Below are 25,407 nucleotides of genomic sequence, written 5' to 3'. Positions count from 1 at the left end.
GGACCTTAAAGATTAAGGTTTAGGTTTACCTTAAATCCCCAGTTTATAGATAAGAAACCAAGACCCAGTGACTAGCCCATAGTAAACAAAACAAAACAAACAAAAAAGAGGAAAAGAAAAGGTGTCTATGATTGTAAGGAGGAAGTTGGCATAAGACCACTAAAATTTCACTAGGCCACACAATGACATCACTACCATAATGTTATACCCTACAACAAGAGAATCTGGCTCTTTTTGAAGAATAGATTTCAAAGCTACAACTTAGACTTGAAATAATGTTAGTGAACAAAGGATAATATAGTATAATATAGTATGAAGTTTTTCTAAGAGACACAAGTTTGACAAAAATTTAAAACACCAAGCTTCCAACACTTCCAACTGTTATGCTTTAATGTGTTCTATCATGTGGAGAAAGGTTAAAGAGAAGAAGTAGGATTTGTTCTGAGGTCCTTTGCTTTCTTGTCTCCAAATCCAAATATTTGTGTACTTTTGTGTGCTGCAAGGCTAGGAAGTAAACTAATAATTCGTCTGGCTCTATACAGCGAAAATTTCTGTCACCCCTTCATTTTCTTATTTCATTTAAATTTATATTAATTTGAGCTTGTATTTCCTGAATACATAATGAGGAAGTTAATTTCCGGAATTGTAAAGATGGTATGTCTATGTATGGGGAGGGGAGGGAACAAATTCCCAAATCAAATATAAACTATTTTTGGATTATCAATGTCATAGCTTCCATTCAAAACTTAACCAAGAATTTACTTGCACCTCCAATGATTTAATCCCAAAGTTAACCAGAAGATATAAACAACATTTACAAAGCACATAATGCTCAGTAACCTTCTTTTGGAGTAAGGAGAAGCTGTTAGCCCAACCAACAATAGCTCAGATACCCTCAAGTTGTTGGGTAGTGGTTATGATATGTGATATTATCCAGGTGGAGGGACCAGTAAATTCCCTACAACTGACCAAGGAGTCAAAAGTCTTCTTGAGTTCAATTTCCACATCAGACATGGGCTTTGTGACTGTAATTTTCTAAGATTATAAGAGACCAATTGGTCTATGTGAACTGATACAGGGAGTTGAGACCAATTGGTCTATGTGAACTGACACAGGGAGTTTCCTTTCATTGAGTTCCTTACAATAGGTGTCAAAACATATAGACAGAGCCAATACTCCTGAGTATAAGCAACACTAAATTAAAATATAATTTGGAAATATTAAATTGCCAGTTGGACAGAGCAAAGTCATTTGCATAATCAGGCTAGAAAGAGCTGAAAGCTAGATAATACAACCTCCCAACCTCCCATAGTTCTATAAGTTGATAATTTTGTATGGACTGGAATGATGTTATAAATATCCAAATAGCCTTTGGTAGAAAATTGGTTCCCCACCTTGCTCTAGATAATCTCTAAGACCCCCTTTTAGCTCTAGAGTCTATGATTCATTCTTACCTGTGGCCCCCAACCTCACAACTCCAACATATACCTTCATTTTTATCAAGGAAAAGGCTGGGCTAGGCAGGGATGAAAACAAATAGAATACTAGCAGGATATGAAAAATAAATTGCAAAGATCTCACGCCCAAATATAAAACAAAACAAAATACAATCCAGATTTTCCAGAGTGAAAGATAGTTAAAAAATGATTCCCTGGGGGTGGCAAGCTTGGGAAGGGGGTAGAGCCTGGAATTTACTTTTCTCACAAAAACATAAGGAAAAAGTTGCCTAGGAATTAGATTTTCCAATCTGGTTAATGAAACTATTTTTTCAAAAAGAGGTAGTTATGTACTTAAAATAAGTGTCATTTGTAGAATGGGAAAATTAATGTGATGTCCCCAATAATCAGTGCATTCCTCTCCCCATATTTCCTCTGAATATTTTTTTTTATTTATCATATCAGTGTTCCCCATTTGAAAACAGGTTCCTTAAATGTAGGGATCCTAGTGCCCAGCAAATAGTTTAACTAGGATTACAGATTCAGAACTGGAAAGAACTTTCAACTGTTGAGCTCACCTTTAAATGACTTGCCTAGGATCATAATACTGCTAGCTAAATATCTGAGGACAGATCTGAACTCAAGAAAGATGAGTTCTTCCTAGTTTCCAGGCCAGTGTTCCATCCACTATATCACCTTGCTTCCCTATTAGTTTTTTCCCTTAGTCCTAAGAAAAAAGCAGAACCCTTTAAAAGTATTACATTATATAAATTTCTTATTCTAAAAACATACAACAAGATTTTTAAAGTATCAACATCTCATCTCTGTTTCCTGGTGATAAGGTCCTAGGTAGCTAGGTGGGTAGAGAAAAACTGAAGCACTGATAAAATTATAATACTCTCTAAGACAAGCAGGGAATGGAACATCCTTAAGAGCTGGAGGTCTATAGAAACCTCACCTTTACTTTTCCAATCAGAAAGCAATTATGATGTCAAACCTCAAAGGTTATATTTCCCTTAGGAAAAAATCTGATTGTGGTCTATAAAAGATCTGCCTATGGTAGACCTATTTGCTAATTACTTTTCAGAACTAAGCCTGCTATTAGGTGCTCTCTACCTCTTCATAACATCTTTGCTTTAATAACTTCTTCCTGATGAATTCCACTAGGAAACTGGTCTTTCTCCTTGTTAATTGTTAAAACCCTTTTCCTTGCTAACTCTTATGTGCTATTCATATGATAAAATAGCAAAACATTAATAACCTGTGATGAATGTCTAATTGTGGTTGTTCCATGTTGTGTGAATTTTTATATAATATTATTTTACTCTCTCAAATTTACTACTCTCCCCAAATCACTCCTAGTGCCTATTTTTACAATTTCCCTGGCTTCTTTCAGGACCCCCTTCTATAAGAAGCTGTTCCCTGTCCTTCTGTTGGTGCCTTCCCTCTGAAATTATGTATTTATCTTGTCTGTATATGGATGTTTACATTTGAGCTCCCTGAGCAAGAGCTGTTTTTTGCCCTTTTCTGTACAAATCCCTAGCACTTGGCAAAGTGCCAAATATATCAAGTAATTAGCAAATGCTACCTGACTAAATGATTATATTCCATTGGAAGACAAGTTTCTTGAAGGCAAAAGATTTTTGTCTTTCAAGTGGCAGTTTGGAAACACAGTAGAATGTTGGACCTTGAGCTAGGGAGAGCTAAGTTCAAATCCAACCTGAATATAGCTGCTAAGCTATATAAAACATGTCAGCCTTAAATAATAAGAGCACCTATCTCCCAAATAAGATCTTACTTATAAAGCACTTCTAAATCCTAGATATTGTTCACTTGTGATTCTGTTGGTGAAGAAATTAGCATTTGTTAAGTCCTATTATGTGCCAAGTATTGTGCTTTTAAAGCACTTTACAAATATTATCTCATTTGATCTTTACAACCCTGTAGAAGTAGGTTCTATCTTTATCCCCATTTTACATACAGGGTAACCAAGACACAGGTTCTGTAATTTAGTCTTAAGAATTATACAGGGTCAATCAATATACTGGAGAAAGCATTTGAAGGGGTCTTGACCCAACTGGGTCCTTATCTATCCTCTCATCCTAAATCATATACCTGAACCACAATTTATTCACAATTCTCAGGATCTCAGGATACTTTTGCAGGTATGGGTATGTACAAAACACTTAGTATGGAAATTCCAATCCAAAAGATAATGTCTATAACTTCAAGGCTAAAAGAATTAATCATGGGAACTATCCCAGAATCACAAAGGTAGTCTCATTCATATATATGGTACAACATTTGAATTCAGATCTTTGCCACTCTAAAACTTGCTTTATTTAAAGCTATGAAGGAGAGAAGAAAAGTATTCTTCTATTTGACATAGAGAAGCTATGGTTTTTAGTGATTCAGTGGTCTGAATGGTGTCAGACACTTAGGACTTTTTAAGTTATTCAAACTAAAATGAAGGCTCTCCTTTCTAAATTAACACTATCCAAAATAAATTAGCTTGAACACACTGTTGCACAGCAAAATTCATACCAAACATGCTTGACAAACAGGATGAAAAAAATACACCAGATCTAACAACTTTGTCTCAGGCTCTTCCAGGATGTGCTGTAGGTTTTCATGGCACTGTTCTCACCAGTTCTTCCCCTAAGTATGTGACTACTCTTTCTCAGACTCTTTTTCTAGATCTTCATCCAGAGCACATTAATTAATAATGTGTGGCCACCAAGTCTCTGGCCCTAGGTCCTCTTCTTTAGCTATACTTGGTGATCTCATTGATTCTCGGAGGGGTTTGATGATGGGGATGAGACATTCATAGGTTTTGCAACAATAAAATGAAATTTACTTTGCCTTAATATAGAAAGAATATTCAACAAAGTTATGAGAGCTCAGCTAGATCACTGATAAGACCAATAATAGGAACTAGGCTAAGCCCCAATTGGTCACAGTTTGAAATCTGATTTACTCAGTGAATGTCAATAGTAATTGTTTCTGTTTTGATCAGAAACTCTGAGTTCTTCTTCCCTTTCCTAGTAGGATTTTTTTTTTTTAAACTAGGTAAAAAGGCTATCCTCTGCCTCTTTTCTTACCTAGTCTTAATCACTGGTTGGGTGTTGCATCAGTGAAATTGAGACCTGTTAAAAGACTTTAGCTAAAAAAGGCCAAGGTCTCCCATTATAACCAAGCCATCTCCAGTTCTCTTGATCTCTATCTTGGACCCTTTGGAGGAGAAAATGAGCCTGGTGACCTTACCCAGCCCTCCCTCACTTAACTCCGACTCACTTGCACGTCATGGCATCACCAGTCTGCTATCAAGGACCTTTTCAAGAAAGGATGACAAACAATAATCTTGCTCTTCCCTCTTACCAATCCCATCTCCTGTGCTGCTAACATGAGATCTCAAATTCAATCCATCCAAAAAAGGAATTCATTGTCCAAAAAAGAATTTATCTTTTCCCTCTCTATACTTTTCCAACTTTCCTATTTTTTTCAAGGGTACCACTGTTATCCTAGATACCCAGGATGGCACCCTTAGACTCATTCTTGACTTTCATTTGACATATGGCTCTCACCATGTGACTGAACTGTTAGTCAAGTTTTGTCTTTTTTACTTTCACAACATCTCTTGTACTTCCCCTTCTTATATTCACAATGCAGATCTTCAATATACCTAGACTTAATTACTGCAATAGTTTTCTGGTTGATTTCTCTGCGCTAAGTCTCTCATTACTCCAATCTGTCCTCTACTTGTCTATCAAAATGATTTTCCTAAAGGGTAGTGTAACGTGCTCTCCTGGCAGTTACAATTACTAGTCTGTCCTAGACCCACCAGAGTACCTTTGACCACTGTCCTTTGCAGTGTGAGCTCTACCCGGCTCGCCTCCTCTGAGGCCTTCTAAGGTCTCTGGCCACAATCTCTTGAATCTATAGCTTAATAACCGGTAGCGCACTCAAGAACAACCACGTGTAATCTTAAAAGCCTTTATTATACCTACTCACATAATGCCCTAACTGATGCCCTGACTTGTTGGTTCCCAAGTGAACACCTGGTCAGAAGACCCATGTGTTCACTACCAAAACCCTTACCTCTTTCGGCTACCCATCTTGGCTTGGCCACCCAAGCTAGGAGCCAGGGTGAACAGCAGGAGGTTAAAGAGGGCGGTTGCTGCCTGCAGTGGGCTTATATAGGGCCTGTGAGGTCACACACACAGCCAATCAGCGAGAGAGTCACCCATTACAAAACTATTTCAATATGGCCAGGATCCCGCCCAAGGGCAGTCCTAATATCCACAGAAATTACTTCTGGGCCTCAATCCCGATGCACTGTGTCCGCCCATTTAAAGGGCCCTTACAATTCCCTTTCTCTTGTTTTGCGGGAACCGCACATCTCACCAAGCTAAACTTTTAGCACCAGCTATAGTTCACTTGATCCATGAGATGACAGTATTATGCCCAAGGAGGTACAAAGCAGCAAATCAGTAAACAGAAGTATGACAATGAGAACCAGGCTCAACAGTGGCCCAAGTGTTCAACCCATTCATCAAAGTCATACTCGAGATAATAAGCCAAAGAGGCTGGATGCCAATGAGGTAGGATGTCAACACTGAGGTGGGAAGTCAACAAGGTAAAACATCACAATTCTAGTTAACAAATATCAGTAGGTAGGTTGTCACAATTCTAGTTACATTTATCACAGTTCTAGACCAATTCTAGTTTCTTACAATTTTCTGTTGCACTTTTCACACTCCTAGAACAATTCTAGTTTATCACAATTCTCAAGTGCACTTTTCACAATTCTAGAACAATTCTAGCTTATCACAATTCTCTATTGCACTTTTCACAATTCTAGGGCAATTCTAGCTTATCACAATTCTCTATTGCACTTTTCACAATTCTAGAACAATTCTAGTTTCTCACAATTCTCTATTACACTTTTCACAATTCTAGAACAATTCTAGTTTCACAGGTGCACATAAGCAGTCATGTCCAGTAACATTGTCTCAATAACAATGGCAGGTGGGTGTGTTGGTTTTTCACCCACTAATTTAAAAGCATAGTCCTTCAATAGAAAGCATAGGGCAAAGCCTCTTCCCAGGCCACCATATGGCAAGTGGCCACGGGAGAAGCAAGCAGGCCCATTGTCCATTTACAGTCTTTATATTGCGTATCACCCAAAACAGTCCATTTCAGCTGCAACACTGGAACTGTGTCTGGTGTCTCTGGTGTCATGGTCAGGAGGGACATTGCTGCCATCAGCGTCTGAAGGGCTGCGGACATCTGGCTGGTCCCTCTGGCCGGTTGTCTGGTCCTTCTCTTGGATCCCCAGGTTACAAATGTCTCTGGTGGGGATGAACTCTACTGCTGGATCTGCACCTAGGAAGGAATGTACCCAGGGCCCAACTTGGGCCTTTCCAAATGCCATCCAGGCCTTTCCACATCACAGTGGAAACAAAGTTGTTGTCAAAAAGATCAAAAGTCAGACAAAAGTTAGTCTGTCACTTAGCTGCACTTTCTGTGTATGCCCGAAGTGCATTGCTAAGGTAAAAGGCAAAGAATTTAAAAATGTAAAACCAAAATAATTTAAAAGTGTAAAACCGAAATAGATTAAAAATATAAAACCAAAATAACTTTAAAATGTAAAATCAAAATACTTTGAAGATGTAAAATCAAAAATGTTTAAAAATGTAAAATCAAAATTTAAAAATTGTAAGCAATCACATATCCCAAAATTCCCTTCTCTTGTTTAGAAGAGATCTTGGGGATAGTCTGTGCAGTAATGACTTTACTAGAACACTCGGCTATATCCCTGAATTCTTTTGCCTAAAAATCAAAGTTTGAGTTTCTGATACCGAATTGTACTCCAGGAGTGTGAATCAATAAATCTGATATTACTTTTCCTCCTGGGTCAAAGATCACACACTGTCTATTTATTCTAGTGATTAAAACAGCAATTTTCCAACCCATTCTAAACATAAACACTGTTTTATAAGTACCCGTAGGGGGTTGGGAAATCAAGCTCACCTGTGGAAGTGGAAAATCCACAAGGTAAGAAAAGAGGAGTTCCAACTCTCCAAAGACGATCCTAGCAGTTTTACAAGTATAAAACTCCACTCTCTCTAACTGCAAGGTCTTGTCCCTGTAAGGTTTCTTAGAAATTAACTGAACTGTATTTTTAAAACTTTTCTGATTATAGTCAATACCCCACAATTCCTTTTTGCCTTGGGGCATAAAGCCTACTCCAGTCCTTTGAAATGAAGACACAGAAGTTTTGAATGGATTAATGGGCAGTGCTGATAGTATTATCGCCCTTCCTTTTCCTCCTCCCCCTTCTCCCTTGGCCCAAGAAGGTGAGGCAGAGGGAAGAATTGGAAAATCCCCCAAAGGCTGATTCCAAATCAAACCTGAGCTTTGCACATAAAAAGAACTAAACTTCTTCTCAATGGAAGAGTAATGGATAAATTCCTTAAAACAACAATGCACGAGGTAAACCAACAAAACGCTAAGAAGAATTTCTACAACTGAAGTCCATGTGATTCGTTTATTTCCTTCCTTAGTTTCTGCCACTGGTTTGAACTCTTCCTGTTCTATCTGTAGTAACCTAGCTTTTTCTTCTTTCTCTAGCTCAATCTGTAGTTTAACCTGCAATTCCAGCAACTCTTGCTGTGGCATTTTATACTCTCTACTGTCATACAATCGCATTAGCTCTAGGTTGCTCCCTCTCCTAGCTCTATTTACTGGGTGTGGGGATAGTCTTTGTGGAGCTTGATTACAAGCTTCCTGCTGTTCTTCAGTGGTGATCTTTGTTAAAAGATCTTCCATCTGGCTCTTTAACCTCTTTATATAATAAGCATTATGTTCAGCTGTGTCCTTGAGCCTGATCCCAGAGTTACCTGGGTCCATATTGCTTCTCTGTCTTCCCTCTTAAGTGGCGTTTCTACCGGATCTTTCAGAATCTTAATTCTGAATATTAAATATTTTCAAAACCTGATAATTCCTGATGCGTCCACCACGTTGGGCGCCATTTGTAACGTGCTCTCCTGGCAGTTACAATTACTAGTCTGTCCTAGACCCACCAGAGTACCTTTGACCACTGTCCTTTGCAGTGTGAGCTCTACCCGGCTCGCCTCCTCTGAGGCCTTCTAAGGTCTCTGGCCACAATCTCTTGAATCTATAGCTTAATAACCGGTAGCGCACTCAAGAACAACCACGTGTAATCTTAAAAGCCTTTATTATACCTACTCACATAATGCCCTAACTGATGCCCTGACTTGTTGGTTCCCAAGTGAACACCTGGTCAGAAGACCCATGTGTTCACTACCAAAACCCTTACCTCTTTCGGCTACCCATCTTGGCTTGGCCACCCAAGCTAGGAGCCAGGGTGAACAGCAGGAGGTTAAAGAGGGCGGTTGCTGCCTGCAGTGGGCTTATATAGGGCCTGTGAGGTCACACACACAGCCAATCAGCGAGAGAGTCACCCATTACAAAACTATTTCAATATGGCCAGGATCCCGCCCAAGGGCAGTCCTAATATCCACAGAAATTACTTCTGGGCCTCAATCCCGATGCACTGTGTCCGCCCATTTAAAGGGCCCTTACAAATTTTATTAACCATGGCTCCAAATTTTGCACACGGGTCTCCATTAAAGATAACCAGACTGCTACATAATTGGCAATGGATTCTTGAAGAAAAGGTTTCTAAAGTTCCTCTTAAAGGACCAACTATCTTTACAGATGCATCCAAACATAATATTTGCGCTGTGTATTCTCGTGACTTAACTATAAAGAGAGTAATCAGAACTCCTTTTCAGTCCACTCAGCAGAATGAATTGTATGCAATCATTCTAGCTCTTGCTTATTATCCGGGAGACATAAATATAATATCTGATTCAGCCTATTCAGTAGGTGTGGTACAAAGAATTGCCACAGCCCAAATAAAATTTGTAGCCTCCAATATATATCAGCTCTTTAAAGAGCTTCAAGAGCAAGTGAGAAAGCATCCCGGTAAGATTTATATTTTGCATGTCCATTCCCATAGTGGACTTCCAGGTCCTATTTTTGATGGTAATTCAAAGGCAGATAGCCTTCTAACCATGCTGGCCAGTACTCCTTTATTTCAAGAAGCACAAGAGTCTCATTCTAAATATCATCAGGCTGCCCGAGCTTTACGTTTGCAGTTTGGAATAACAAGAGAAGAAGCTAGGAGCATAGTAAAAGCCTGTACAGCTTGCCTTCCTTTCCATGCTCCTACACTCCCTCCAGGGAAGAACCCTCGTGGTTTGAGACCTAATGAAATTTGGCAAATGGATGTGACCCATTATAAATCTTTTGGTCGTCTATCTTTTATCCATGTCGTGGTAGACACCTTTTCAGGATTCACATTTGCAATACCAGCAGCAAAAGAGACAGCCCGAGTGGTCACTGAATTCCTTATACAAGCATTTGCAATTATGGGCGTGCCACAAGCAATAAAAACAGACAATGGACCTGCATATACATCTAAACATTTTACACACTTTTGTGCACAGTATAAGATTTTACACACCACGGGCATACCCTTTAATCCTCAAGGGCAGGCAATAGTAGAGAGAAGAAACAGAGATATTAAGACACTCCTCCAAAAACAAAAGAAAGGGGGAGCCACGGGTAACCCTAGAGAACTTCTAAATTTAGTTCTCTATACCATTAATTTTTTAATTTTTGACAAAGATGCACTGGCTCCAGCAGACAGGTTTTATAACTCACCGGAAGGGCAGTGTCCAGTGCGAGCAGCTCCACTGTCTTTAGATAATCGCCAAGTGATGTGGAGAGACCCAGAAAGTGGTGAATGGAAGGGACCAGATAGGTTAACTGCTTGGGGGAGAGGGTTTGCTTGTATCTCTACAGATGGAGAAGGAATCAGATGGGTGCCAACGAGCCGTATTCGCCTTGTCCATCGGAGAGAGACAGAGCAGACCCTTGAAACGAAGGAGAAGGCCCAAGAAACATCGGGTGGTTCCGTTGCTGACTGTGCCCACCACTGAAAGAACCTGGCAGTTATGGCGTTTGACCCATGGACATCAAAAACTGTTGGACTTGAAAATCCTCAGAAATCATTGGATTCTCTGAGACATCATAAGACTATTGTAGGACTTGAAAGTCTCAGGAATCATTGGATTCTCTGAGACATCATAAGACTATTGTAGGACTTGAAAGTCTCAGGAATCATTGGATTCTCTGAGACATCATAAGACTATTGTAGGACTGAAATCCTCAGGAATCATTGGATTCTCTGAGGCATCATAAGACTATTGTAGGACTGAAAAGTCCTCAGGAATCATTGGATTCTCTGAGGCATCATAAGACTGTTGCTGGACTTCAAAAACTTGTGGGGATCATTGGATTCCCTAACATATAAAAAGACTGATGTGGGATTTCAAAAACTTGTGGGGATCATTGGATTCCCTAACAGTGAAGCAATGGACAATAGATTGGTTTTGGGCTATTTCTTGGTTGCTGAAGAAGGGGTATGTGTGTCTGGTGTCTACATACCCTCCTTCTAGGACTTCTGGAAATCTCTTACAATACCATGTTGATTTATATTGTTTGTTATGTCACTATTTGCATGTACAATTCCTGTTTGTTACACCACATCGAGTCTGCACTGATTGTGGGGAGAGTCACCACTAATAGCCTCTGCGTTATTGCTATGTGCTTGTGTAATAACTCCCATGCTGATGGGTTTGTGCATACTTGTCTCTAATAAGGCCCTTCAATCCAGAAACCCGCTAGCAAATCCCCACTTCTCTTTGGTGCTTCTCATCTCCCTTCCTGAGATGTCAGGGAGGGCGTGATTATCTCCTTTTTAGTGCTTTCATCTCCCCTCCTGAGAAGTCAGGGGGGGCGTGATCACGTCCTTTTTGGGGTTCTCATCTCCCTGAAAGGTCAGGGATGGCGCGACCTCCTGTGGTCTAAAACAAAAGAAAGCGGGAGATGTAAAGGGCTAGAACTGAGCAATGCACTTGGATGGTGAAGCACGTGAGACTAATTGCCAATTGGACGGTTCCCTATTAACTTGTTTAAGGTTGACCCTCCCCAGCTGTTCTGTGCTGACTTGATTGGTGGGACAAAGAGGGGGAAGTGACGTGTGTGGGAGGAGCAAGAAAAACTTGGGTGGTGGAACTCACGCTCACTTGCACTCGTGACCGGGCGTTGGAGGCGAAGGTAAAGATCTAGAATAAAGACGTTTAGTGATCCTGACTCTTGCTGATTTCTGGAAAGATAGAGTTCCAGCAGGGTAGGTCTGACCATGTCATCCTTTTACCCAATATATGCCAGTGGTTCCCTCTTCTCTACAGAATTATATGTAAAATGCCAATTGTCCTTTAGATTTTTTTTCTTTTTTCTCCAATTACCTGGTAAAACAATTTTAAAACATTTAAAAAAAAAAAGTTTTGCATTCCAAATTCTATCCCTTCCTGAAATGGTAAGCAATCCAATATAGGTTATACATATGAAATCATGTAAAATTTTTCCATATCACTCATGTTGTACAAAAAGACTAAAAACAAAAAAATTCACAAAGGAAGAAGGGAGGGAGAAAAGAAAAAAACCAGTCTCCTCTCTACCTTTCTAGACTTCATACACTTTACTCCCTTCTATAAACTTGTGATTCCATTTCTGCTTTTGCAATGGCTGTTTTTCATGCCTCAAATGGTCTTTTCCAATTCCTAGTTTCCGTCAAGATTCATTCATATCCTACCTTCTGCAGACAGCCTCTCAGGCTCTTCCCTTCCTATAGTTTTCTTTTTGAGATGGCTTTCCATTTTCAAAGCATATATTATGAACATAGTTACTTGAATACCCTTGAACCGTATTTTTGTTAGAGTCAAGGTTATTCTGTAAAAAAAAAAAAAAAAAAGAACTGCTCAAACAAAAACTATCCATATAAGTTTTCACATTAGAATCATATCATAAAAATGAAGAATTGAAGGGGACCTCAGAAATCATATAATTTATCCTATACTTGTCAATTTAAGTTTTGCCAGATTTCTAGTGACAGGAAATTCACCAGAAAACTTCCCTGTACTGGTATAGCAATCACAGTACCACAAATTTAAAGGTAAAAGAGATCCTAAAGGTCATTTAATCCAATACCCCCTTTTTTTTCCTTACAAATCTTGCAAAAGGATACTCAACTACAGATTTGATTTTTGCTAAAGTAACCGATAAAATACTATTCAAAATTGTCACCTGAATTTCATAGAATTGTCATTTCCATGAACATACTAATAAATTAAACAACAACAACATTTTACATAGCAACAACTTGCATTTGTAAACTGTTTTACAACCACCCCCCACACACATTACAACCACCCCACAAGCTATACAAATATAGTCACTTTTGTAGAGGACATGAGGAAATAGACTGATATGGTAAATAATATTCCAAATAATACATAGCTAGTTAAATTTCTTAAGTAGGATCAGAACTCTAATCTCCTGACTTAAAGTTAAGCATTCTTTTGATTATATTATACTACCTTTAGATCACAAAATAAAGATCTTTTCACCTGGACTTAAAATTTTGTAAGTGGAACTCCTGTGAGATAATTCCTTCTGTCAATACAGACTGGTAACAAGTCTGACATAGTGAAAAAAGTTGGGTCCCATGATCAAAAAAACCTGGCCTCTCCCCTTCCTCCCCCCAAAATAGTAAGACCTGGTCAGCTCAAGTCCTACCTGATACAAACTGCCTATATGATGCAACTCTCTAAAATATAACTGCTGTTGAAAGAATATAAGATCCTGGTGGACAGGAACTATATAGTTTTTGTATCTGGCATGTAGCAGTCAATAAATGTTGACTGATTAAAATTTTCAAACACAGAAGGATAAAACATGTTCTTTTTGGCCTCAGAGGGAAGAGATATGATCAACAGATAGATGTTACATGGAGGGAGATTTCAGATCAAATTGAGGACCACCCAAAGGACAATGAGAAGGTACATGGTGGGTATGAAAAGGCTGAAATGCTTCAAGGAATTATGTGGGAGATGCTGTGTAAGGTATATCAAAGAAATGTATAATGGAAAATGGAAATGCACTTTTCATATGGTTAGAGAGAATGATGACTTATGCTACATTGATTTTCCTGGGATGTCAAGAGAATCACTAGGTTGACCCCCTGGCAAACTTATGAAGGCATGGACAATTGTCACACAAGATAGGAATCTATCATTTGAGTGCCGAGTTAAAGGAATAAATGGCCCCAAGTAGAATATTAAAGCAATAAAAAAGGGAAAGACTTCCTAAGAAGCCCAACGATGAAATGGGAGAATATGAGGAGGGAAAGATGCATAGAGTTAAAAGTTCAAGGATAGGCTGACTGTATGAAATTCATGCTTTAGCTATGGCTGGACTTTTAACAAAAATTCACTTTAACCTATACTAACTGAATTGACCGTGACCTCAGATTTTGTCTTACTCAGATTCCATACTTCTGCATGGACATCACCTAAAACATGAAAGGAAGAAAACAAGGAAATGAGAATGAGACAAAACCAGTGATTTTATGAGTGTAGTAGCTCCAGGTGAGAAACTCCCACAACCAAAGCAGATCTTTATCTTTTCTGCAACTAATCTTATTCTACCAAAGGGCACTGGAAAGTTAATTGACAAGTCATAAAATAAGCAAGTACTGGATTTTAACAGGGGTGTGAGGTGAGCTGTCCATCTACTATGGCCTAATGTTCTCAAAAAAAGAAAAGAAAAGAAAAGAAAAATTCTATGACTCTTACTTAAAATATTGATCCAACATTTAAATAGCACCTTCTTAACAATGACTCTTCTGAGATGTGAGGCAGACTGTAGTACCAAAGCTGCCTCTCTGGTGCAAGCCCTTTATCCTTTCATACTTGTTGCACTAGCCTGCAGGTGGCTTAGACTGTCTCAAGTCTTCCCTACCCAACCTTCTGTTCCAGTCACCCTTTCAGTTCAGTACTATAGGTCCAACTATCTCTCCCCCACCCCACCCCCCATGATATATAGCAGTGCTCTAACATTTCTAGAATCAAGTACAATAATAATGTTTGGCATTTGAAACCCTTCAAAACCTAGTTTCTTCTCTTCCAACTTTCTTAGCATACTTAACTCTCTGCCACATACTCTTCAATCTAGACACACTAGCTTCCTAAGTCTGTTCCATGACCAAGACATTCCTCTCAGCTGTCCCCCATGCCTAGAACCTTACCCCTGACTTCTCTATCTTCCTTCCACTCCCAAGTAAAATCCCATCTTCTACAAAAAGAAAGCCTTTCCCAAACCCTCTTAATTCTAGTGCTTCATCTCTGTTAATTACTTACTGCTTATCCTGAGAATACACACACACACATATATTTTGAACACAATAGTTTGTTTCTAGTCTCTCCTATTAGAATGTGAGCTCTTTGAGGGTATGAACTATCTTTAGATGCTTTTTGTAAAAAAGTTTGTGGCACATAATAGGAACTTGGTGTTTACTGACTCCCATTTTACAGATAAGAAGATTCAGGCTCAGAACTATATATTAGTTGTCAATACTAGGATCCAAACTCAAGTTTTCTGACCCAAGTCCAACACACTTTCTATTATAGCATTCTGCTTCTAATAAGGAAGAAGAGAGAAAGAAATCCTTTTAAATTCTTGAACCCAAAGATAGAATATTAAAACAATAGATGTGTAAGTTTCAGATTTTCCAAAAAACTGTGCTCTAGCAAACTTCTCAGAACAATTAAGTTCCAGGTGCAGAAACATCAAAAACAGATAAATTAACAGAGCAAGGAAGATAAAAGTGCTTAGGAGAAGGTGACTAAATTACACTAAATCTTTGAACACACTTGTTAAAATTAAATTTTAAAAATCCTCTTTCAGTACATACCCAAGTCGCTTAAGCTTAAATGAGGCAGCCTCCATGAAGTTTTAAAAGGGTCCCCCTACCTTCCCCCCAGCCTTTTGCCAAAATGTTAGGACATGCAATTCTCCAGGGCAGAAGGATTCTTTCTCCAGCTTTCTACTTCCCCTTCAGGATGATACTCAGGACTCAATTTCCAAATAATTCTTCCTCAACCAATCAATAAGCATCTGTTAAGCACCTACTAAGTGTCAGGCACTGGGTAAAGTGTGGTTCTCAAACTCTTCCTTATTGACCTAACTTCCTCAAAAGTATGTAATTATTTGGCATTGCCTTACTCTACCTAGGGGGGGAAGACTTCCCTTCTCTAAAGATTCTTGCTGCCCCATTTGTAACAAGGTTGTCAAAGGTAGCCTACATTGGCTATATTAATGTCTCTCTGTGACCCAAATGTGGATTCCCAAATGATTGTATGTATGTATGTATGCATGCATGCATGCATGTGTGTGTGCACAGTGTGCATAAAAAGCTTTAAATCATGTTGCCAAACAAAGGAAAAAAATTCCAGTAACAGATCTTAGGAGTAGACAATTTTAAAATTAACATAAGTATATTCAAGAATAAGGACACTAGGGGTAAAGAAAAAAATTTTAATCCAATTTTTCCCTGATTAAACTGTCAGCTTACACACTAGATCAATACTTTAGAAAGAAAAATAAATTATTCCAACCAGTCTGATTGGTTTAAAAGTGGCACACATTTTGTTCCCATACAGAAAGTCTATTTACACATCATTTGAAATCATCATATTTCATAAACAACTCCACCCCACTACATAGAAACACAAGTTTTCCAGAGAAACATCTTGAGTTTAAATGCTTCAAAAAGACATTATTAACTCTTGCAATATCCCTGTGATTTTGGGGTCACAATATATTAAGTCCCATTACAGTAAAAGAAAAACTGAGGTAGTTCAATTTAAAAAAAAATTTCTTTTAAAATATAGTTATTTTGGTTTTCTGAACTCTATTTCAGTGTACACCTTTTCCTTTACTCAGGGGAACCATATTTTATAACGCAAAATAAGAAAAAAATAATTAAAAACTACATAACATTGTACATCCATATATCCCCGCTTCTACAGATGAAGGTGATATTTTTTCTCTCAGAAGCCAGGTTGGGTTAATTAAAACTTTACAACTTTCATTTTTGCTTTGTTGGTATTTCTATTTACATTGTTGTAGTCACTGTGTTTATTATTTTTTCTGGTTCTTCTTTCATTCTTGTCAGTTTACAAATGTTTTTGCCTCCTGCCCTTCCTTCCTTTAATCCCTTAGTAAACCAATTACTAAATTCTACACTATCCTCGTTACTCTTAAATCCTTTGCCCTCCTGCATTATCAACAATTAAATTCTGCCTAATATGTTAAATCCTAACATATATCACCTCTGCTCAAATGAAACTGGAGATCATGAAACTTTTACTGGGCTTACACAAATTTATGTCATTTAATAATCACAAGTGGACTCTTACTGGAGCAGGTAACCATTCTAATCAACTGATTATCCTACTTTCCACAAACATTATTTAAAATCTTTTCTCAAGCCTCTATGGCATTCTTTGACTCATCTCACTTCACTTGGTTATCTTCCCCAACTACCTACTCTTTTTCACACTCAGAAGAAATGGCCTTGCTAAGGCGAACATCAACACATGCATTCCTGACTTCATCACCAATGACTCTTGTGAAGTCAAGGATGCATGTACTAGTGCTGGTTTTAGCAAGAGGACCAGAGAACAAGGCAATGAATGCCTTCTATCTTCCAGCAGATTGCCTTCATCTTCCTTAAGCTCTCATTTTCAATCCTTTGCCTAACAATCAATATACCTACTTCTCCCCCATGCTTGAAAAACCCTTACTTGGTCATTAGCCTGTATCTTTCTTTTTCTTGGGTGAAGCAACGATTGGTGGGAGGGTGGGGGTGGTTAAGTGACTTGCTCAGGGTCACACAGCTAAGAAGCATAAAGTGAGGCTAAACTTGAAACTCAGCTTCTCCTGATTTCAGGGCTGTTGCTCTATCCACTGGGCCATCTAACTGTTGATACCAGGTACTTCCAATTGTCTTTCCTTTCATCGTTACAATACATTCAACATTCTTTTTTATGAGATTCTGAGCTGCAAATCTTTTTCTCTCTCCCTTCTTTACCTCCTCCCATTACAAGACAGATTTTTAAACAATCTAATAAAGGTGTACACGGACAATCAACTCTTTTCATTCTAAATCCTCTACAAACTGGTTTCTGATCTCAATTAAGAAATTAAGGTTATTCACTCTCCAAATCTCCCAATGATCTCAAGTGCCAAATCTAATGGCCCTTTATCAGTTTTTGGCCTCTCGGAAACATCTGATACTTTTGATCACCTCCTTTTGGATACTCTTTACTCTTGAACTTTTCTTGAGTCTGTTCACTTCTGGTTCTCGTCCAAGCTATCCTTTCTTGGTCTCTTCTCTTGGTTCTTCATGTCACATCACTAACTTTGGGTGGCCTCTAAGGTTCTGTTCTGGCACTTCTCCTTCTTTATTATTTTACTACTTGGCAATTTCAGCTCCCACAGGTCCAATAGTCATCTCTATGAAGATTTTCTAGTCTTTCTTCTGAGCTACAGTTCCATATCCAAAGAATATTTGAATATTTTGAACTGGACATTGTATAGGGATCTCAATTCAACCTCTTCACAATATAACTCATTATCTTTCCACAAAAAACATTATCCTCTTCCCTAATTCCTTATTACTTTGTTAGATACTATCCCCTGCCTTGCCACCCAGGTTGGCGACTTAAATATCATCCTTAATTCTTCATTTATTCAATAAACATGCCCAATCTGTTGTCAAATTTTATTGATTTGACCTCAGAACATCTTTTGTATAAACTCTTTTTCCTCTACTCTTAAAGCCACCCCTCCCCCCCAATTGTGGCCCTCATTTCCTCTTGTCTAGCCTATTGCAATAGCCTTCTAATTCACTTTCTTGCTTTAAGTCTCTTCTCATGACATTCCATCTTCCATTCATTTGCCAGTGATTTTCCTAAAAAGCTAGTCTGACCATATACATCCATTCCTTCCCTCAATAACTCTAATGGCCTCCTAATTCTCCAAAATCAAGTATAAAATATACTGAGTGGCATTTAAATATCACAACCTGGTCTCTTTTTCTTTTCAATATTTTACTCCTCCCTACATACTTTATGATTAATACAGGCTTACTTGCTATTTCTCCCACATTAATTCCCTCTCCCATTTCTGTGTTTTTGCACTGGTTATTTTCCACTCTTGGAAAGCTCTCTCACCTCCATTTTTTGGTTTCTTTGATTTTTTTTCAAGACTCAGCTCAGATCCCACTTTTTGCAAGAAGTTTGCTCCCTTGGCTCTGCCTTCCTCTCTAAGATGAGCTTACATATCCTCTGTATATATCTTGAACATGCCTAGTTATTTACATGTTGTCTTTTCTGTTGAAAATGTGAGCTCCTTGAAGACAGTCTGCTTTGGCAATCTCAGAATTCTTAGTTCTTTGAATAATACTTGGAGTTTAAGATAAGGCTAGGGACTGGCATTTCTCTGGCATAATAAACTGGTGAGGAAATTCCCTCTACCAACTCGAGTTAGTCCTTTCTTGGCAACTTTTTAAGTTATTAGGGAGCTGCTTTAGAATAATGAGGCCAGGGTCACAGAACCAATATTTATCAGAAGTATAGCTTGAATTTAGTTCTTCCTAGCTCTGAATCCAACTTTTTATTTGACCTCATTCCTTTCATTAAATGCTTGATAAACACCAATTTATCACACTAATTCATAACTCCTGTTGTTGTTGTTTTTTTTTTCCTACAGCCCCTCTAACAATAAGAATTGCCATAATTTGTTATCTTTTAGGCATTCAAATAAACAATTATTAAAGGCTTATTACATTCCAAGCACTGAGACAGGTACCTAGAATAAGTAGTTGTCTTTAATGACAGATGAGAAGCTAGAAGAGAGAAACTGAATAAACCAACGTAAAAACAACATTAGCCATACTATGAAGAATAAAGAAAATATTATCTTCCAGTCTATCATGACTAGTTCCACAGTTGTTTCTAAGGTAAGAACCACCGACCAGGCTCCCTATTGGAGGACAAGAATTCATAGAATTGCCCAAATTGAGAATATGCTTTCCATACTTTCTATAGGTTTCAGAGATGAGTTGCCCTCCGATGTTCTTTTCATAGTCCACTCTTGCCAAGAATGTCTTGTGCATAAAAAAGACAATCTTGAATGCACAGATGCTAAAACAACATTTTGTATATTAATAGTGCTTTGAAAAACCACTTCAAATAAATTTAGAGTAGCAGTGATATTGTTGTTTAGTCATGACTTTCTTCATAACTCTAGTTGGGGTTTTCTTGGCAGAGATATTGGAGTAATTTGACATTTTCTTCTCCAATTCATTTAACAGATGAAGAAACTGAGGCAAACAGGGTCAAGTGACTTGCCTAGAGTCACACAGCTATAAAAAATAATATAAAATCCTGCCTGAGGCTGGATTTGAACTCAGGAAGATAGGTCTTCCAGACTTGCAGGGCAAGGCACTATCAACTGTACCACCTAGCTGCTCCTAGAATAGCAATAACTTTATTTAAATCAAAACATAAGATTTTTCCCTTAAAATTTGACAAAAGCTCCTGAAACATATTAGAAAAACTGAAAGACAAGTGTCCAATAGACTGATATAGAAGTTTTTTCCCTTTAATGGATTTAATGTTTTTAAAAACAGAAAAGTTACCAGAAGCTTTACATAACAGCTTTATACAGTATGCATTCTATGTGTAGAAGTGAAGACTAAGATAGATACAGTTTGAAGGAAAAATAGCTGTACCATATTTGATTTTAATTAAATGCAGTTAAAAAGATTTTTAGAACTAGGTTTAAACAGATAAACTTTTGTCCACATCATTAATAGGTAAAAAAAAAAAAAAAAAGAAAGAAAAAATGCACCCCAACTTTGGTCATTACAGGAAATATGATTTCTAATAGAGGACAGTTTCAATGTATAGATAATAATAGCAAAACTTCTGTATTACACAACAAATGGAATAGTCAGACAGATCTTATAACTCATTGAAGCTAGCAGGTGGGATATAAGCATTTATTCCTGGATTGGCCATTATATATTAGAGACCAAGTCAGTCTAATCAAAGGCAATATTTAATAGAACTGAAATTATCTATTAAAAGATTTAATTTCTAAAGCCACATGACATGCTATTTCCTTGAATCCTGAAGAAAAATACCATGATATTCAGGAATTGCTACCTTTCTGATTTAATTTGACTTGCAAATCATGAATAGAAAGCAATGAAACATGTTTTTGGCTTCTATTATATGCTTGGGTTAAATTCTGATGAAGTTAATAGACAGTTCTAGTCAGGGATGTGAAAAGCCAAGTTGTACTGGCTTGGAAGAGCTAATTGCTAAAATTTTCAGTGAGAGTATTTATACCTTGGAAATAGGCAAATGCTACAAATCAAGGCTTGATTTATTCTTTTGTTGCTTGTCTAGACTTAAGTGATGGGGAAATATGCTGATGATATAGATTTTAAAATTTAAAGTATATACGCACAATTTTTTAGTTGTTAATCATAATAGCACACCCTCAGCTACAGCCATGAAAACAGTTAAGTACTTTACCAAAAACACTAAACTGGATGAGCTGACAACAGGAATAAGAAAGCTGAAGACCCAGCCTAAACAAAGCATTTATTTATAAACCTCAGCAGCAGTCCCCGCCATGTTTGAAAACTGTATTCCCTTATATATCTTTATTCTTTTCTTTTTCTATAACATATGCAATTGGAAGTGACTTTAGTGATCATCTGATCTAATCATCTTATTTAAAAAGGGGAAATTGAGGCTCAAAGTTTGTCTAGGGCTGAAATTAGAAACTAGTTTTTCCTAACTTCAAGTTCAAAGAAGGCATGACTTTGCTCTGGAGAGTGGTATTTTTTAATATAGGAAATAAAAATTGTGTATTTATGTCAATTGTTTGCTCAATCTAAATGGCTGCCTACCTTGACAAAATTCATCACTCTCTCAACTAGATGTAGTGTACATGCTACTGAGGGTCACTTTTCTCACTCCTTCAGTATCACATTCATTTTTTCCTTTTTCTTTTCTTCTACCTCCTACTCTTCAACTCATGGTGCTAAGTACAAGGGATACAAAAAGAGATAAAAGAGTCCGGAGTCCCTGCCCTCAAGAAGCTTACAATCTAACGGAGGAGACAACATACAAACAAACAATATGTACAAAGCAAGTACATTTAGAGGATAAATAGATGGTAATCAAAGCGGGGAGACATTAGAATTAAGAGGGATTTGGAAAGAAAGGCTTCCAGTAAAAAAGGAATTTTAGTTAGGACTTAAAAGGAAATCAGGTCAGTAGTCAGAGCAGAGGGAGAAGGAATGTTCCATAAGGGACACTCAGAGAAAATGCCTGGGGACAAAGATGGAGTTCATGGAATGGCTAAGAGGTCACCATTTAGTATGGGAATCCATTTGGTCCTAATCAATCAATGCTTTCATTGGTATAGAGAACTCCCTATGTGCAAATGGATACACATCAACAGATCTCTAAAACTTATGCTTTTGTGGTCCAGGACACTGGAAAATTGATACAATTAGTATCCATAAAAGGCAGGAACTGAATATGGGGCATTTCTGGCTCCAAAATATTACTACCATTTTTGTTATGAGAATATCATCCATGAATTCACATAAAAATTTTTTTTGGCTCTCCTTCCTAATGAGGTTAATGACTGTTGTCCACCTTGTAGTAGGGAGTACATCCTTTTAATCTGATGCAGAAATATAACATTTAAGAGCTGGAAGTGGCTCAGAGGATACCAGACTAAACTAATTATAGTAATGCATTTATAAAGTAATGCTTTACCGGATTTAAAACACTTTACATGTTATCTCATTCAACATTCACAAATTGGTATGTGAACAAGAATCTCCAAAACAATGCAGACAGCTTCCATTTAAACTTCTAGTGACAGATTCTACCACTTCCAAATTCAACAACACATTAAGGGTCTACTATGAAAAAGAAATTGAGCTTGTATCTAAGGATGTAAAGATCAAAATCAAATCCTTGACTTCAAAAAGCTTATATTTAGTAAGCTTTTCCAGGAATATTTTCATTGTTTCCTTTGTATTCTCAGGCTTTGTTAATGCTTAGAACTTGATTGAGGACCACTCCAATTATTATTAGAAAGTTTTCCTATTCATCAAGCCTAAATCTGTTTCTCCAACTTAGACACAAAATTCCTAACTGTGATCTTTAGGAACAAGCAAAACAAACTTAAGCCCTCTTTCAAATGATAGCCTCCCAGACACTGCTATCAAGTCGCTGCTAAGCACTGAATGGCTTGAGTTTTACTTTGGAAAGGTATATGAATTAGGAACCAGTCTCTTAATTTTTCTGGACCACTTTCCTCATTTAGAAAATGAGGAGTTTGGACAAGATACTTAGCTCTAAATCTATGATCCTTCTTTGGGCTAAATAATCCCCAGTTCTTTCACCTGATATTTTTATGGCATCGTCTGTAGTCCTCTCAGCATGTTGAAAAACCTAAAATTTTCCAAGTACTACACACAGAACTGTAGAACCAAGACAGTAGAATTATCACTTTCTTCTATTGTGGAAAGTGTATATTTCTATTCAATCTAGTAGCACAGTGGATAGAATGCTAGAACTACTCAAGAAATCCTGTGTTCAAATGTAGTATCTGATACTTACTAGTTGGTGTAATCATGGGAAAGTCACTATTTGCCTCATTTTCCTTATCTGTAAAAATGGTTGGAAAAGATGGCAAACTACTCAATATCTTTGCCAGAATATGACAGAAAATGAACGAACAGCAAATTCATTAACTTTCTATTATATTGCCTATTTACTAAGCATGAGATACGGATTAGCAATAGTCCCTGACTTCAAGGAACTTATAATATAAAGCAAGCTATATAAAGGATTAATGAAATAACTGAGGGAAGGCATTGGAAGACTTCCTGAGGGAAGTAAGATTTTAGCTGAAACAAAGGAAATCAAGGAGGTCAGTAATCCTAGTCGAAGACAGAGGGTATTCTAGGTCTGAAGGACAACCAAAAAGAATGCCCAGAGGCAAGCTATGGAATGTACAGTTCATGGAACAACCAGGAGGTCAGTGTCACCAGACAGAAAAGTACTTGTAAGGTATAAGAGGGCTAGGTTAAGAAAGGCTCATTTTATATTCACTCCTTAAGGCAAGAGGAAACCGCAGTAGTTTGTTGAATGAAAAGGGGGAAAGGGTTTGAAGTGCTCAAACCTGCATTTTAGGAAAATCACTTTAAGGGCAAGAAAAGAACTAGAGTGGGGAGATAATATAATAATAATAATTCAGGTGTGAGGTGATAAGGATATCATTGGCTGTTCAGGGCATTATGTCACACTACTCAATCACATCTAGCTTGCAGCCCTTTGAATGTCCTGATACTTTCAAAGGAACTAGTGTCTAGCTAGCTCTACCTTTCCTATCCAATCCTTGAAAAGTTGATTTTTTTTTTTTTAATACCCAAGCATAAGACTTGACTTTTTTTTTTTTTTTCTTCTTCTCTTACATTTCATCTTTTAGATTGTTCTAAATTCACTTCCTTCACATTTCTGGAGTATATGACACCTCATAAGCTATGAAGTCAGATCTAGAATTGAATTAAGGCTACATTTGCTATCTATACTACTTTGCGTAAGTATTCTATAGTTTATAGTCATTTTCAGGCATATTTGATTCTTTGTTATCTGAATTGGGGTTTACTTGACACAGATTATGGAATGGTTTGTCATTTCCTTTTCCTGTTATTTGAACTATGAGGAAACTAAGGCAAACAGGGTTAAGTGATTTGTTCAGGATCATACAGCTGGCAAGTATCTATCTGAGGCTGGATTTGGATTCAAAAAGGTAAGTCCAACTTGAGGCCCAGTGTTCCACTCACTGAACTACCACAGTTGCTCTTTGGGAAAATCATTTCACTTCTAAGAATCTCATCTGTAAAATGTAAAATGACACTTAAATTATTTTTTACTGGACATCATTATGATTATAACATGCAATACCATTTACAAAAAACATGTAAAGATGAACTATGTAAACAATAGTTGTAGTAATACTACAACCCTCCCTCTTTTAAATAAAGTGCATATACGATAGGTCTGATATCCAATGGAATTACTCAGGCTCTTAAGTGGCATTTATGACTCAAATAATTACCCCACCAACTATTCCAACTTTTTCTAATTTGATAACTTCACATTAGAATCTCAGCATTAAAATGTGCTATATTTTTCCTCTTTCTAAGTAAGGCAAATTTTTTTTAAAAAGTTAGAATGGACAATCTATTAAATGTCATAGGTTTTTTTTTTTTTTTTTTTTTAAGGAGGAAGAGAATCAGATCAAGTAACTTTCATAGCTAAGGGAGAGGAACAGTTTTTAATCAAATGAAGGCTAGAAAATATCACAAAGGATAAAAATGATCATTTTGATTACATGATATTAAAAAGCTTTTGCAGCACATGAAATTAGGCTAAGAAACTAATGAATGGAGGGTATGGGTATGGAGGGGAATGCATCAACTATCTTTATTAAGAGTCTGATATTCAAAATACATAGTGAACTAATACAATAAAAATTAAAACTCATTGGCCAATAGTAAAATATTGAAAGGATACAAACAATTCTTAAAAGAATTAAAAAATTGTTATTAAACTATTACCAAATTATAAACTATCAGTAAATTGTCAAAGAGTGTTACAAATCATTAAGGAAAAGAGATATGCAAAGAAAAACAACATTGCAGTTTTACCTCACAGCAACAAACTGGAAAAGATGAAAAGAATCCATATTGGGGAGGCTTTCAAAACACAGGCACATCAATACCCTACTGATAGCTCTAACCACTCTTAAAAGCAATTTGGACTTAGTTTAAAGTCTCTAAGCTGTCCAAAGCCTTTGACCTAGA

General features: G+C 37.3%; 1 protein-coding gene across 2 annotated transcripts in view; it reads right to left on the bottom strand.

Annotated features, from left to right (window-relative positions):
- The window catches only part of VAPB (VAMP associated protein B and C), a 68,655-nt gene that overhangs the window by 33,516 nt on the left and 9,732 nt on the right, over positions 1 to 25,407 (bottom strand). The window contains exon 1 of one of the 2 annotated variants that reach the window (XM_074288692.1): positions 12,187 to 12,318. The exons of the other annotated variant lie outside the window; for it this stretch is intronic. Coding sequence (XP_074144793.1) covers positions 12,187 to 12,274 — 88 coding nt within the window. The 5' untranslated portion in view covers positions 12,275 to 12,318. Of the gene's footprint in view, positions 1 to 12,186; positions 12,319 to 25,407 lie in introns of those variants that run through there. 2 annotated transcript variants of the gene reach the window in all.

Source organism: Sminthopsis crassicaudata, chromosome 2 (assembly GCF_048593235.1).
Source record: "Sminthopsis crassicaudata isolate SCR6 chromosome 2, ASM4859323v1, whole genome shotgun sequence".
Taxonomy (NCBI): Eukaryota; Metazoa; Chordata; class Mammalia; order Dasyuromorphia; family Dasyuridae; genus Sminthopsis; species Sminthopsis crassicaudata.
This window is presented reverse-complemented; position numbering and strand designations above follow the sequence as displayed.